The sequence below is a fragment of the Ischnura elegans genome (genome assembly GCF_921293095.1).
Source record: "Ischnura elegans chromosome 13 unlocalized genomic scaffold, ioIscEleg1.1 SUPER_13_unloc_1, whole genome shotgun sequence".
Taxonomy (NCBI): Eukaryota; Metazoa; Arthropoda; class Insecta; order Odonata; family Coenagrionidae; genus Ischnura; species Ischnura elegans.
In genome coordinates this window covers 10,813,792-10,830,737 of record NW_025791657.1, presented here as the reverse complement: position 1 = coordinate 10,830,737, position 16,946 = coordinate 10,813,792, and the positions used below count along the sequence as shown (strand labels likewise).

Here is a 16,946-nt window from a genome sequence, read left to right as displayed (position 1 = left end):
TGAGAGATTAATAAACAGACATGCTGGCTCCACTCAATTTTTATGAGAAAGTATAGATAACGAACTTAAAAATCTGTTTCATTGAGATTAGGAAAAATCACATTTTTGTTGATTTTGGAGGAGGTGAGCTGTTGATCACTGCCACTTTTTCTGCAGGGTATCCAAGGAAAGGGGGCAGGTGATGACGAGTTGGGGTCGTCTGCTGAGTCAAAAGACTGCGTTCAAGATGTGATAAGAGGCAACTCAGTCCAAACGACTGAGATGTGCAATCCTGTGCCAGACTACCGAGTACCCAGAACCAATATATTGGTAAGTTTTTTCCCATGTGCAGTATAACCTGGGTTGAATAACCTTGAGTTGTGAAAATTTCTGAAAAGGGTGGTTTCCTATCTTTATTAATTGCCTAAATCGAAAGATTATTACTCCTGGAGTACATATTTCACGTTTTTAGATTTTTAAATTACGATATCTATTCTTCATGATTAAATGAAAAGTAGGCATTTTCAAGGCCACAATAATGCGACGGCTAAGTATGGATACTGGGAAAAACCCGTGTGACGACATTCTGGTTCCAGCTGCTGCCGAGTGAGGCCACCTTGGTGCGAGGCTATGAGCACTGATACGATGCAGTCTGCTAGCCCTGACCCTGAGCTAGAGTACCCTGCTAGCAGGTAGTGCTTGGCTTAAATAACGATTATTATTACCCTATCAAATGAAGGATACTTTCCGACCATATGTAATTTTAATAGGTGATTATTAAGAAATATTTCCCTGAGTTTTATGCCACATGCATGCATTGGTTATCTCAGACAATGTAAAACTACTGACTACTCATATAGAGTCTAGGTCACTGTGAAGTCACGTGGAGTGGCATCGCATGAGCGCCAATCTGGCCTTTTTCAAATACAGTTAAAATTGACCATTGCCATTCGTCTAAACTGGGATTTCTAAAACCAAATAATTTATATATTAGGAGTACTGAATTTTCGTAGTGGTCTCACGTAGAGACCTCACATCACTTAATTGGAAAAAGGAATAAACATGATGCTGGTGGAAATAATTAAAAAACTTGTTGAAAACAATTCCTAGCGATTTTTCAAGAATAGTAATAATAATTAATAATTTGTCAGGAAGCATTTTAGGTGCGTAACCTGGAAAATTAGGCACTTAATTGAAAAGGACAATAATAATAACAACAACTTTTTTTAATAATAATAACAACTGAAGTGTTTTTGATATCAGTTTTTTGATTCTGTTTCAAATAGCAATTTTTACTGAAAATGTTGGTTTGTATTGGGAATGCATAATATTAAGTATAAGGTTTATAATTGTTGAGAAGTCAACGAAACATTTAATCTAACAAGGAGACATCGCCAAAGTGATGTTCGGGATCTGCATGCGGATGTTATTAACTGAAACTATATAGGTAAGGAAGAAAAAGGGTCGCGGCTTTCTTCCACATAGGCCCAGGTTCGGGAGATATTCGCTTGTAAAGATTTCGCGCAGCATCACATCCCTTGAGTAATCACTAACCTCTTAACTACGGCCGTGTTTTACTCTCTCTGCTAATATTTGAAGTCACTGTTACATTTTATCCCCATTCGTTTTATTTAGTTACTTCGCGAATTTTTCAAATTTAATATCAATTTATGGATTTTAAGCGAAACTCCGAATTGTGCCTTAATACGGCGATTACTCAAGGGATGTCATGTTGCGCGAAGTTTTTACAAGCGAATATCTCTCGAACCGGGGCCTATGTGGAAGAAAGCCGTGACACTTTTTCTATCTTACCTTTATATTTTCAGAAAATAACATCCGTATCCAGATCCTGAACATCACTTTGGTGACGTCTCCTTGTAAGCAATAAAAATTACTTCGCTGTGTTTTATGAATTTTTGTTTCACTGGTAGTGTAAAAGGGATTGCCCGTTACTGGTTAAGGGTTAAAAGTAACAGACTTCTGTGCTTGTAGTCTTAGTACCTTATGTGCACTAACTTTTTTATTATTAACGCTAGAAATCTTGAGTAAAATTCCACAATCCTTAAAAAATGTTCATAATTCCTTTAGAAGAGTAAGTTATTGATGATCTATTGCAATATTTGGTTGAAAAAATATTGGTAGCACAATAAGTTGACCATGGATTCGTGCTTAGATAGGGTTAGAGGGTCTAGTCCAATGGCCGGGTTAAGGTTGAGTTGGGCCCAAAATCTGAGGAATGGAAATACCAGGGTGACTCCAACCCAAAAAAGAGCTCCATTCAGAGATGTTTAACATATTCTCATGCTACTTTTAGCACGGAAAACATTATCCAATTGTAAGTTCCGGCAGGAAAGGGTTAAAAAATCTAACACGTTGCGTACGGATGTCGAGAATTCTCGTCATGTTTTTCCGGAACGTTCCGGACGGATGACGAAGATTCTCGTCATTTAGGCGCGTCAGCCTGAACAATTTTAAAGCGTACAATACGTATTCGTTAGTATGTTTTCAGTTGTTGTTCTTTATTCATAATGAAATGATGCATCATAACGTTTGATTGGGTAAAGTTATATTCTAAACATTAGCTTTTTAACCATGTTTAAACCAAAGGCATTATGCCCTAATAGGCACATATTTCCAATCTCAGCATTCCAAGGAATTTTAATACCCCGGTACGCAACGTGTTAATTCCAGCTAAGCCCAGACTCATCACTGCCGTGTTTGTAGTCAAATCTCCAAGCAATTGTTGACTGTTGGTAATGGTGGTGTTCCTGTTGACGAATTAAGCGGATTGATTTCATTTCCTGTCGAAAGATTAGCTCATTCACAAAGTGTTCTCGAACATGACTGATGGCCACAAAATTCACGATTGGTTGAGTGAACGAGCAATTTTTGCTGCTAAGAACAAAGATGTTACATTACTTAAACTTAGCAATTCAGTATCAAATAGTTGGCACTCTGCTGTCACTAAAATCTATAGACTGTAGCAAAGGGAGACAAAGTCTCCAATTATCCATGTGAATTTTTAAACTTATTGGTTGCTCATGGCTTACCACAGCTCAATTTACAGCTGATGGTTGGTTTGCTGGTGATGATGATGCTTTAAAATCTAAACAACCAAAACTAATTAATGTTATTTGTTTGGTGTTTAAACAACAGTTAATCAGTGCGATGCACACATCCATGCTCAAAGGAAAATTCAAAGAAAAATTCATTTTTTACTCAAAATTCACTGAAAATTTTCATTCCGAGGATTCCCATGACTCCAACCAATTTCTGTGTTAGCGAATTGAATTTCCAATGCAAGTTGCATTTGCAATGACGATTAACTGATAACAAGGTGAGTGTTTGAGGTCTGAATGTAGAAAACATGTATCAGATGGTACTTGACTGAAGAGATTAAATCCGAATGTGTAGGGTAGACCGGGGCACGTTTGTGCAAAGCACTTTTCCAAACTGAGTTATTAATGGCACGCGACATATTAATGCTGCTCCCTAGAAGCTATTTTTGCAAGGTTTTGAGCATGAGTCAAGTATCAGACTAGCATGGCATTAATATGCCCTAAGAACGGGTTCAACACTGTTAACTACTTTATAAGACCACAACATCTTAAATTTCCTTAGTTAAAAACATAAAAATTAGAAATTTTGCTGAAGAAATCCGCGTACAAATGCCTTGGTCGATGTCCCTGGTGAAGTCTGGATAAAAAAATGTTTCTAAAGAGCTATTTTGATACTTATTTTTATATTTTTTATTGATTTTTTAAATTAATTTCTTACAATAAGTTAAATATTACTGAAATCAGTTCAGCCTCTGTTGAGTAACAAATGGTGTAACTAAACTCTTCAGTGGGTATAAGGCAGTACAAAGTTTACCGGTCAGCTAGTATTTTTATGAAATAATAAATATTGGAAAGCATGGCTAAATTACTGCAGCAGTTGAACTTAAATGTTTGCTAGGCTGAACTGAGAGTGATAAGAATCTCGTGATCACATGATTTTGTCCAGCTTGAGTTGTCTCTGGTAAAATAGTAGGTTTTCATTGCCGTTATTTAAAAAGGGTATTATAATTTTGCCATTATTAAATGACACCAAGCATTTTCTTTCAGTTCAATGTGAAAGAGGAGATTCAAGACCACCTTGGGAAGGGGAATAATCCCGTGTTTTACACAAGAGATCAAGCTGAGGTTTCAAGTGGAGTCATAGACCCCGTTGGGACTGATGACTTGGTAAGTTCACTTTTGCTTTGTTAAGCACAGTTCTGTGATACACAAAACTGTAAGCACAGTTCTGTGCTTACAGTTTTGTGTATCAGTGTGCTCTTCCCTTATATAGTACTGTTTTTCTACGGCACAATGTCATTCTGTTGTGAAATATTCCCAACACCTCTCAGCAGAAACCTGCTGCATTTTCCCTCACCTGATCAACCATGAACAACTACAGAAGAGCTTTCATGTATGAATCATTTGAAATGAATGATCCGTTTTAGTGAACCGATTTGGTGTATTTTTCAACGCTGGCAGCTCAACCTCGCTCAGTGATCATGTGAGCTCTCTGACAAAATAGCCATTTATGTATAGACATAAAACCGTCGGTTATTGTCAATTGATTTTGACTTTGTTATGCTCAATTTCTCTGCTGATGCCATTCATACTTTTGAATCCATTTTTTATGAGGAAATCGCAAGGTGTTTAGGAAACAATGCATTTATGGGGTGAAATGTCAAATTATGTGGTAATTAATTAAAATGATAGGGTTTTTTCCACCATTTTATCAGCCATTATGTATCAAGATATGCCTGGAAATGTTGTTCCTCCTACTCAAAGCTTGAATAAGTCTAAATGAGATGGCATATTAACTTCAATTGCCATTTGCTGTTGGTCGATTAAGATTATGTCTACTATAACTATTATGTCCTCTCTGCCTTCCACAGAGAGGACATAATAGTTTATTGAGAAATACTTTATTTCTTAATACATTCAGTTTGGAGCATGTTAATTGACAGGCTCTACCAGTCAGGCCAGGAGTTCTTTCTCCGCCTCCGTACATAATTAATATCCACTCCCGAGTTCTTCGATCGTATGTATGACCTTCAGCAAGGACCCCTCTTTCGAACCGTATGCACCATTTGGTAAAAGCAGTGTTTGAATCTAAGTTATGGCGTGGAAACCTCCCTCTATTTTTCTTTGTTATTTTAACGGCCAATTTTGACGTCTTTAATGAAAGTCAGGCCTGGCAGCTCAACTTCGCTCAGTGATCAAGTGAGCTCTGACATCACGGCACTAAGCAGTCATTGATTTTGTGCCCATACAAACAGTTTTCACTTCCGTTCAGTACGGAGCAGAAGGGGGGTAAGGAATTGAGAGTTATACGGAGTACTGTTTAAAACTATGAGTGCCGGCAGCTAATTTCATAGCCCTACTGAAAAATCCACTCATTTTTACTAAATTTGCAATTTTTTTTAAACATAAGCATCATAAATAAATTTATATCGATGTGTATTTCAATAATAAGCTCTTATAAAAAATTTTTTTTTAAAAACCAGCCTTTATATTTAGATTACAGGGGATGAGCAACGTTTATATATGACACAAAGCAAAAAAACTCAGTGACCCCGAAAAACCAAAAGTGACGTATTAAAAAAGTCACTATATTTATTAAATTTTCAGTGAATGGTAAGCCCCCTATGTTTCAAAATGCCACCCCTATGCTTTTAAATGCCTACTATGTGGATATGCCTAAAGTGGATAACTTTTACTGTGGTCGCAAAACACGAAAATCGACCATTTGGAACTTCTTAGATCAAAAACATGTTTTGGGGGGCTATAGGTTGACTGGGGGGTGGTTAAAGGGGGGTTGGAGAGAAAAAGTGATATTTTCATGTATTGTCATCGGAAATGAAGAAGTGTGCAAAATTTCAGCGTTTTTGCTTCACAGGAAATGAGTCAAATTTGAGTTACAAGATTTGTACCAGACAAACAGACAAACAAACAGACAGGTTGGTGAGCTGATATAAAGGCTGGAAAAATGGACCATGCTCTTCTTTATGAATGAGTTGAATAGCATTTACCGTATATGTCTGAATATAGTCACCCCTTTTTTTCCTAAAATGCCTAAACGGTAATAAAAAAACGGTAATGGTAAATGTAAAGGGGGGGGACTATATTCAAACGCATTTTTTTAACTTTTCCCGAAACTGAAGCCTAAAAATTAGGGGGGGGACTATATTCGGAGAAATACGGTATTGCCAACTTTTAACGCTTTCGAGACGGACAGAGTTTTCGTCTTAGCATGACTGCTGTACTGAGCCCCAAGAGACTCTTCTTTCTCGTGGTACGGAGCATTTTTGGAGGACATTCATCAAGAAGGGTCTCGCTGAACCTTTTTCGACCCCTCCACGCTGGGACTCCGCATTATCTCGGACTCGGAAATTAGTTGTGCTCCCTCCTTTCTGGGTTTACGACCATACCTGCGGCATTGGTTCGCGGTCAACTTATGGATAGCTTTTATGTATTTAGCAAATGGATAATTGTTGCTTGCACGTAAATTGCAGACTTTGAATTGAATTCCTCATTTTTTCAGAGCATTGTCAAATTTTAAACGAAGTTCTGGTCATTATAAACACATTTAATGCAGCAGCAATTTCCATGTTGATGTTTATACATAACTCGAGATATAAGTTAATATTTATCGTAGAAATTCGTTTAAAAATTGTAAACGCTGCTCAAAAGACAAAGAATTCAATTCTTAGTTTATTTATTATGAAAAATGAACAAATATTTATTTGGAAAACTGACTGGATAAACAATGGGGTGCTCTCATAAAATTGGTAAGGTAATTTTTTTACAATTGTAGATAAATAAGTTAAAGTTATTTACGTCTGCAAAGTATGACTTCATAATTCTCAATATTCTTGTTGCTTCAGAGCTTCAAAGTTCCCAAAAATTACAAAATTCTTTCGCGCCACAAAAACGCCCTGTTACGTCAGAATGCGAGTGAGCAGACTCGCTCCATGGCAATAACAAAACGGTAACGACGATAACAAACATCTACGACGATACTGATTCATAACTTGAAGGGTGTGTGAAAAACAGATGTGAATAGTTTAAAAATTTGACGGTGCTTGTATTGCGCAATGGTTGACTCTGACTCCATAAAGACGCACTCTGGGAACATTCTGAATGTAGATTAATTCATGGCCGCTCATTTCTTCTCCATTAATGAATATTTCTCGGCACGGAGTTGAGAAGCCGCGAAATTGAAATGTAACATGAATTAAATCAACATTCTCATTCGCTTGTAATCTAAAGCTTGGTTTGTATCTCATTTTAACTACTGTCATTTGCTCATTGCTTTTAATGTGTACTTGGCGCAATATTGGAATATGTAAAGTTGACGTTTTGGAGAAATACCATGGATCATATTTTACGCCGATTAAATTAGCATTCCTGGTCTGGAAGAGAGACATACGGTGTTTCGGCAGTTTGTTAGGTTCAAGTGTTAATAAATTTGAGCATTTGCACTGTTGAGGCTAAGGTGACACCAGAACATTAACCCTAGAAGTGCACACTTCTTTTTTCAATCATAAAGTGCACACTGGGGTCCAGCGGACCCCATAACTTTTAATTTTTTTAATTTCAACCCCTTGATATTTTTTGACTATTAATATAGTAAATATCAATAATAGAAGTGTTTTTAACACAAAGATGTAAATATAAGTTATTTAAACATATTAAAATGAAAGTAAAACAATATTTTTCATTCTGAAGACATAAAAATTATTTAAGAAAGTCACCAATCCTACTTTTATTTACTCTTACGTATGTTTTAGATGCACAGACAAATAGTTTTAACAGCTTAAGAATTACATTGTGTAGTTCATGCAAAAAAATGTTTCATATTTTTTCTTTCCATAAAACGTATTAATTTTAACAATTGAAAACAACAAAATTTTCCAGTGTATTTTTTAAAAATTTTTTTCTCAAATTTCATTAGGACTTCCTATTGCTCCACAATGTACATTACTATTATTTATTTTACAGGTAAAATATAAATTTTTAGAAAAAAATGCTTTGTTGTTAATTTCTCACTCCAGTACAGATAGTTCACAGATAACTTCGGTGTTCATCACACATCAGAGCGCGGCACGATGAGCATATAATTCTTGTTTTTCTGTCTCTATTCCTTGGGCATAAGCTGCATCGTATTTTGCTTTGAAGGATTTCAGGTTTATCAATTGCTGATGTTTCAATTTTTAAAATTTCCGCAATGGTATCCCTGATTGAAGAACACAGGTTTTTTTTTCAAAATCAGTTGATGCAAATGAGGTTTGGTGAATGACAATCCAAGTTTTTCAAAACTGTTCTCCGATTTATTTTTTCATTACTATCAATATGAGAGTAAATAACCATTGCGTTTATACCAGCTTGGTCTAGCATGCCATAGAAAATCCGCATTGGCCATCGAAGGGTTTTTCTCGCTGTTGTATATTCATGACACAGTGGATCAAATGTGTCTGTTCCTTCTTTAGTGGCATTATACATGCAAATAATCTCGGACTTTCCATTGTCTTCATTTATAGCTCCATCAAAATGAAAAGATAACAACAAAAGCACTATTTTATTTCTTTTCGGAGTGAAAGACACCAGGGTCATGTCAGGGTCAAAGGCAAATCGTGAAGATTGAACAACAGCACTTCTTGTAAAATCCACTGGAATTTGACGCTTTTTTTACAAATGGTGCCCACCATCGTTATTGAATAATCTTTTACCATCTTCTTTACAAGCTCAACAGAAGTGAACCAATTGTCGCACGTAAAATTTCTATTCGTGCCATGAATTGGTGTTGACAATATCCGTACATAATATGTCGGAACAGTTTCATCTGGATTGGTAACTACTTTTCCTATGTAAGGACAGGCATTTACCATGTAAAAGGTTTTTGCATCATTCATCATTACAATTTTTATGCCATACTTATCTGGCTTTCCTGTCCGAAAGGGGCAACGGCCTCGAAAACCGAGAGGTTGTTCATCTACAGTACAATACTCTTGAGGAGTGTAATATTTCTTGCAATTATCTAAAACCCCTTCCCAAATTTCACGAATTGGCGCAAATTTATCGATCGTTCTGCGTTGCATTCTCGTGTTTTTATCATCAAAACGCAAGGTTGACAGCAAAAACAGGAATCGGTGAAGAGACATGGTGCATTGATACAACGTAGATCCGAACTCAGTTGACCACAGTTCATACAAATTTGTGTTGCACGTCTTCTGCACCCCAGAAAAATATAGAAGTCCAAAAAAAGCCTCAATCTTCTCAACATCTACATCACCGTGGTACGATTGAGGAATTGTGACATTTTGACGCTGCCGTTGTATTTCCTCATTTGTGTGCAGCATTATTTCATTTCCTAAAGCGCTATTGCGCTATCCAACAGTAATTCCCAAGCTTGCCGGGAAGTTTTGACGTCGCACGCTGCTCCTTTTGGTCCAGGCAGATCCGAAACCAAATTTCGCTCTCTCTTTCGATCTCATGATGATTTCAAACTTCAATGTTTGATGAATAGTTTACTATTATTAGTAATATATGCTCAAAACTATTGCTCTACAATCCATTCCATTGAAGTTTGTTCGTACATCTTTCTCTCCGAAATTCCTAAATTATTTGCAAAAGAGGAAACCAAGATATTTCACAAAAAAGTTGATGTCCTCAAATATCCCAAAGTGATAAAAAATGATAAATGGCTTTTTAATTACTTTAAAGGTATAAATATGATTATAACAAATGCATTTGCAGCAAAATAGGCAATAAACAAATGTGTTAATTTTTTTTCGCAATTTCAAAAAAATTTCATGAAGTGCACACTGGGGTCCAATGGACCCCAGACCATTTTCAATATTAAATTATAAAGCAATAAGCGCGTTGAAAAAATCACCACACACTAAAAACTTTTACTAAGATATAAAAGAAAATTTACATTGGTATGAGATTTCAATATTTTGTCCATTGCAAAAGTTACAGCAAAGAAAAAAACTCCTGGGGTCCACTGGACCCCAGTGTGCCCTTCTAGGGTTAAGTGAGAACAATAAGCTTATACTGTGGAAATCGCCGTGGATGAGGAGGATGAGAAAGTAACGCTATTTGTCAAGATTGTGATGCATCTTCCAGTATGCATACACTCTTTAAGCCTGTCAAATATTCAGGATAAATATTTCACATGACTGATGATGGAATTAACACATAGGGATGGGCGGTTATGAGAAAAAAACCAGTTTTAGGTTAACCGGTTATTTTGAGTGAGTAGAGTACCTGAGTACAATAACCGGATGAAGAAAACCGGTTATATTCAGGTTATATAACCTAAAGCATTGCGTGTTGCATATCTTCTATTCTTAAAAAAAGCTACCGCATTTTTGAACTTTGTCTTCCTTCTTCGTGGTGTAGTTTATGGTAGAGCCTTGCTTGTTTTTTATTAGATAAGCCAATTAAAAACCGGTTGTTTTTCGATGCCATTTACCTGAGAATTAAATTATTTTTGCCATAACCGAAACAAAACCTGAGAAAAATAATCTGACTCTTTTGATTCGCGCACTCTCTCGCGATCCGTTGGAACTACCAGCACTCTTCGGCCCACTGGCTGAGGTTTTCCTGCGCCTCTACCGGTCACAGAGCACATTAAAACCGATTATTTTTGATGCAATAGAAAAACCTAGTGGCCTGTTAAAACCTAAGCGACGAGTACTCGTTGGCATAACCGATGGCAGGCGGGAGAGAAATAATCGGACGAGGGAGTACTCGTTGGGGAAACCTATCGCTGTGGAAAGGTTTTTTCAATGGGTCTCGAGTTGAAATGGAACGAGTACTTGTAATCCGTAATAGCTATTCCAACGCCTTGGTTATTTTCCTCAGGTTATTTTTCAATAACCGGAGAATAACCAAGTACTCGTTACAGTTTTTACTAGTTGATATGCATTGAGAAAACCAATACCGCAGTGATGAGCAGCATGGTTTCCTCACAAGTATTCTGGTGTCCGGTTATTTCTGCTGGTTGTTTAGATATAACTCACATAACCGAAAAATAACCGAGTACTCGTTCCGTTTCAACTCGAGACCCATTGAAAAAACCTTTCCACGGCGATAGGTTTCCCCAACGAGTACTCCCTCATCCAGTTATTTCTCTCCCGCCTGCCAACTCGAGACCCTTTGAAAAAACCTTTCCACAGCGATAGGTTTCCCCAACGAGTACTCCCTCATCCAGTTATTTCTCTCCCGCCTGCCATCGGTTATGCCAACGAGTACTCGTCGCTTAGGTTTTAACCGGCTACTAGGTTCTTCTATTGCATCAAAAATAACCGGTTTTAATGTGCTCTGTGGCCGGTAGAGGCACAGGAAAACCTCAGCCAGTGGGCCGAAGAGTGCTGGTAGTTCCAACGGATCGCGAGAGAGTGCGCGAATCAAAAGAGTACGTTTGCATTCACAGTGTCTGTCGTAATTGATAAATTTTTATTTAACGTGAGGTCAGTGATTGTTATGTCATCAATATTTCTGCCTAAAATGGCTTATTAACAGACCGTGAATTTGACGATATTTATACCGTGAAAACCTGGAAAAAGCCATGAATTTTGTAATATAGTTAGTGGGAACACTGTCAAATGTTAACATGCAGAGTAGAGCTGTGTCGTTCATTGCAAAATTTCGTTTACCATTTGTTTTCAATTACATTTTTTTGTTTTTCAATGACCATTTGTTTTCGGGAAGGGGATCTTAAGGAGAGGAGAGTGGGTGACAAACACTTTTTCATTCATGAGCATATTCATATCACTATGTACAATTTTGAATTCCTCTGAAACATCAAGTCTTGTGCTCTTACTTTCGAAGTGTAGAATTTCTGGTTGAAAATGACAAATACCACCTCTTTTCGTTTATCGCTTTACTCCTCTCCATCTCTAATGACACGCAGCCTCCTTTATTTCCCCCCCATTTTCTGTGGTTCTTCCCACGAGTCGTTATTTTCCAGTTATGACTGAGTCCTGCTTCCAACATGGGTTCCCCACATCCCGTACTTGTATCTTTTGCCACTGTCTCCACTCTATACCCCTGTTCCCACCCCCTTCTTCAAAGATGTCAAATCCTCCCAAGCCCCCTTTCTCAAGGGTATAAAGGTGATTTTCAAATGTTTTGCAGTGTCTCGTACCAGATGATGGCTCAGTGAGCCGGAACACGTTGCATGCAGTAAAAAAAAATTGTGGGAAAGTGCTACGATCTTTTATTTAAATAACCAAATCTCTCAAAATTATGAGTACGTTGTATTGTACAGAATGGGTGAGTTGTGCCACACTGACCACTCAACTTGGCTCACTGAGCTAATGAGCGCTCTGATGTTGTGGCACTGAGCAGTCGTCATTCTAGCGAAAGCATTTTAATGAAAGCATAAAAACTCAGTGCTCACTTCCAGGATGCATTCTGAATCACCCATTAGTGCATGATGCCAACATTCCGAAAAGCATCACGGCCTTGTTGCACTGATGCCCATGCAAAATTCGAGAATGGCTCGATGAGATGCATGTGGAAAATATTCTGCTGCACAAAACACCCTCCAGGACAGTTGCCGGATGATAGCCTGGGTGAAGTGGTGATACATCAATTTATGAACCATGACAATACAAATTGATTTTTCAGGGCTCCCAATGGATGAGTCAGATTTTGTGGCATGAATACGCAGGCCAGGCATATAACTGTCGCCAAGCGCATTAAATTGTGGACCCCCATTTTTAACGCGAGCATTGAAAAAATTACTAAGGCAGTAGTAAGATTGTGATACACAAGGAAATATGGCAATAAAATAATTGCAAAACTGGATTTGTTTTAATAGGGTAGTTTCCTTCATCAAAGAAAACGAAAGGCATTGATTGCGATTCGTTACCCACTATTAGTGTATTCATAATACACAAATTATTTTGTTTTTGAAATACTATTTTAGACGAATGGCAAGGGTCAAATTTTATCCTCATTTGAAAAAGGCCAGATTGGCGCCCATGCGATTCCACTCCACGTGACGTCACAGTTTCTACACGAGAGGATAGGAGTTATACATCGTCTGAAGTTACCAATGCATGCATGAGGCACAGAGCTCAGGGAAACATGTCTTAATAATCACTTATTAAAACTGGCTTAGGTCGGAAAGTTTTCTTCGTTTGATAAGGTATTAATAAACCTTTTTTAAGCCAAGCGCTACCAGCCAGCAAGGTACTCAGCTACCCGCTAGCATCCTGCGTCCTATCAGCGCTCAGAGCCTCGATCAAGGTCACCTCACAAGGCGGGAGGGGGAACCAGAAATGCGTCGCACAGACTTTTTCCCATCATTCCTACTTACGCATCGTGTTTTCGCGCGCTTGAAATTTTTCACTTTTCATTTAATCGCAAAAAATAGATATCGTCATTTAAAAATCTAAAAGCGCGAAATACGTACCCCAGGAGTAATAATATTTCGATTTAGGCAATAAAAAAATAATAGGAAACCACCCTATTTGAGTCATGGTAAATTCGTGAAATATATCTCATTTTAGATGCGGAAGTAGCAATGCGGTTGAGTATTTCTGTCTCCATTGATGGGAGCTAAGTTAGTGGAAATATTTCCATAGCTGATAGCATAGAAATAGCAACATTGCCACAAGTAATGGGGAACATGAAAAGTACAGCATATTAAAGGTATAACCAATAAATATGCATGAAACATTTATAGCTGAAAATGTTATTCCATGTACGTAATTGCAGCCGGCCACATAAATGGTTTCTATTTATTCTCTTGGTACGATTTGCGGAGGTAGTTAGGCTGTCTTGGGGGTGTCTCCTTGCTAAGATATATGGAGGTTTTACAAGATAAAGAGGTACGTGCAATGAGAGGTTTGCCTATAAATTTACATGTAAATCTGACAGGACCATTGGGATGGTACGAAGTATGGAGGTTTATGATGTAAAGAGGTTCTGTACATAGGGGTTTTACTCTATCTATTATAACATGGAACTTGACTCAAGTGTCTTGAAGCCATTCAGGAAGGCTTTTATTGTATATTTTAATTTTTAACATTTAATTGATCAAATACTTTATTTGTGTACCTGCAAATGTCAAGGATTAAGTAAAAGTGAACGCAAATTGGGTTTCAGTGGATCATAAACTAACAATCAAACAGAATAATATCAAATTCGGCTCTAGGGAATCAAAGCCCTTTCTGAAAGAGCTGTTTAAATTTTTATTTTTAAAATATTAACTTGTTAAAATATTTTGATAGTAAATTAGTATTGTCCAAATATCAAGCAAAATTAATTGCTCCTTAGGCATCAGTGGATCAAAGGCATCGTAAGCAAACATTTCAGACTAGAATAAGCTTAAAACACTATCAAAAATGTGCAAGGATGATGGAAAACACTCAGGGTACTTTGAGTATTAATATTTTTCATGCCATCCATGAGTTGATTTCATCACTTCTGGTTACAGAACGTCTTTATACCAAGTAGTTGAAATAGTGAGTTATAAATTTTCTGGTTAGCAATTGTCACAGTTACGAGATGTCGTGTTTACAAACCGTCTGTTTACCAGGTGTCAGTTACAAAATAGCCATTTATGTATAGACAAAACCGTCGGTTATTGTCAATTGATTTTGACTTTGTTAAGCTCAGTTTCTCTGCTGATGCCATTCATACTTTTGAATCCATTTTTTATGAGGAAATCGCAAGGTGTTTAGGAAACAATGCATTTATGGGGTGAATTGTCAAATTATGTGGTAATTAATTAAAATGATAGGGTTTTTTCCACCATTTTATCAGCCATTATGTATCAAGATATGCCTGGAAATGTTGTTCCTCGTACTCAAAGCTTGAATAAGTCTAAATGAGATGGCATATTAACTTCAATTGCCATTTGCTGTTGGTCGATTAAGATTATGTCTACTATAACTATTATGTCCTCTCTGCCTTCCACAGAGAGGACATAATAGTTTATTGAGAAATACTTTATTTCTTTATACATTCAGTTTGGAGCATGTTAATTGACAGGCTCTACCAGTCAGGCCAGGAGTTCTTTCTCCGCCTCCGTACATAATTAATATCCACTCCCGAGTTCTTCGATCGTATGTATGACCTTCAGCAAGGACCCCTCTTTCGAACCGTATGCACCATTTGGTAAAAGCAGTGTTTGAATCTAAGTTATGGCATGGAAACCTCCCTCTATTTTTCTTTGTTATTTTAACGGCCAATTTTGACGTCTTTAATGAAAGTCAGGCCTGGCAGCTCAACTTCGCTCAGTGATCAAGTGAGCTCTGACATCACGGCACTAAGCAGTCATAAATTTTGTGCCCATACAAATGGTTTTCACTTCCGTTCAGTACGGAGCAGAAGGGGGGTAAGGAATTGAGAGTTATACTGAGTCAAGGTTCTTAGAGTAAAGGTTGCCTCATTCGCGACTCGGGCTCCCATTGGCTTGACTTCACTGTAGACCCAACTTCCAGCGCCATTTCAAATTCTAGCCTTTCCATGGGCATAACTGCTTACCAGAGCGAGTTCTTGAAGTTACCCTCTATCGAACACAGTGGCACCAACTCCATGGGGCCTGAGGGGGCCCGAGCCCCCCCAAAAATTTGTTACAGATGTGAGGAAAAATGTGTCAGGCTTGTCGATTTTCCCCGGAGTGTCCAGGAATTGAGATTCGAGTGATCAGGGTTCTAATGTTGATCATATGACTCTTCTAAAATACTTTAAAAAAGACTTTAAATTCACTACTTATAAAATATACCAGGGCAAGGTCCCCGGTTTGGGCCCCCCAATTTTTTTTGTAAGTCGGTACCCCTGATCGAACACTATAAGTGGAATTTTAAATTGAATGCCGATTTATGAAAATAATGATGTTAAGATTTAAAAAAAGATAAATTCGTGTATTCAGACGCTATAATTACCTGATGAAAAGATGAAATGGGAAGGTGTGCGAGTTAATTCCGTGTCCACACTTCCTTCCTGTAACTCTCAAAAACACTGTTTTCCTTGCTACTTCCGCAATATAATTTAAACTTAGATTAATATAGCTGGGAGGAAAATACGCAAAAAACGAATAAGTTGCTTCAAAAAAATTACAGTTCCGCCACTCTTTAAATAGAAATTATGCTCGTTTTCATTCCTCGCCAGGCTTTGAAAATATATAAGATAAAGAAAATTATGCACATTGAAATCCTTTACTTCAATGGGAAGAAAAAAATAAGCATACGGAGTGAAATGAGTTGTAAATTTTCCATTATTACCATTTTGAAATCATTCGTAATAGCAATTCAAAGTGATCATGCGTTAAGCAAAAAATCATACAGATGAAACAGAACTAACGTCAATATTATGCTGAGAGAAATAAGAATTCCCCGGTAAACTAATTTCTAGAAATGGAAAATGAACCACCAACAATTGCCGTTATCAAAACAGCACCATAGTTGCCCGCTTGAGTGAAGAACAGCCTTCCAATCAGAGGACTCTTCTCTATCTTAAATCCCACAGAAAGTTTCCACTGTAGCCTTTGGTCAAAAAACCAAAAAGAAAAATGTTTCATGGCACCAAAAAGCACTGTAGGAAACAAGTTCGATAATTTTCAGTGACAATTGCTAAAACAAAAACTTAGACTAATGCATATCAGCTATTTGGTCGATCATAAGTCTGTTGTAGAAATTTAGCTCCACCGTCAAGGTTCATTTTGAAGAGGGTATAAATAATAAGACTCAAGAATTTATGTCAAAGGATTTACTGAACAATTTTTTAAATCTTTTTAGTGGCACTACCAAAGTTACTCTTCCTTGTTGCATTTTTTGTTCAAACATTTTATTCTTGTAAAGACCCTCTGCTTGGTGTAACATTTAATAATTGCTTTGTCCAAGTTGGAGACACAGCACAGAACATTGATAATTTGTCGAATTAGTCCTAATTAGAGGGTTTAGGCTA

At 37.3% G+C, this 16,946-nt stretch overlaps 1 protein-coding gene across 5 annotated transcripts in view; it reads left to right on the top strand.

Moving 5' to 3' along the window:
- The window catches only part of LOC124172283 (zinc finger protein 37-like), a 65,907-nt gene that overhangs the window by 18,991 nt on the left and 29,970 nt on the right, over window positions 1-16,946 (top strand). For all 5 annotated transcript variants that reach the window (XM_046551704.1, XM_046551705.1, XM_046551703.1 and 2 more), the window contains 2 exons: window positions 157-309; window positions 4,086-4,205. In XM_046551704.1, coding sequence (XP_046407660.1) covers window positions 157-309; window positions 4,086-4,205 — 273 coding nt within the window. The remainder of the gene's footprint in view (window positions 1-156; window positions 310-4,085; window positions 4,206-16,946) is intronic.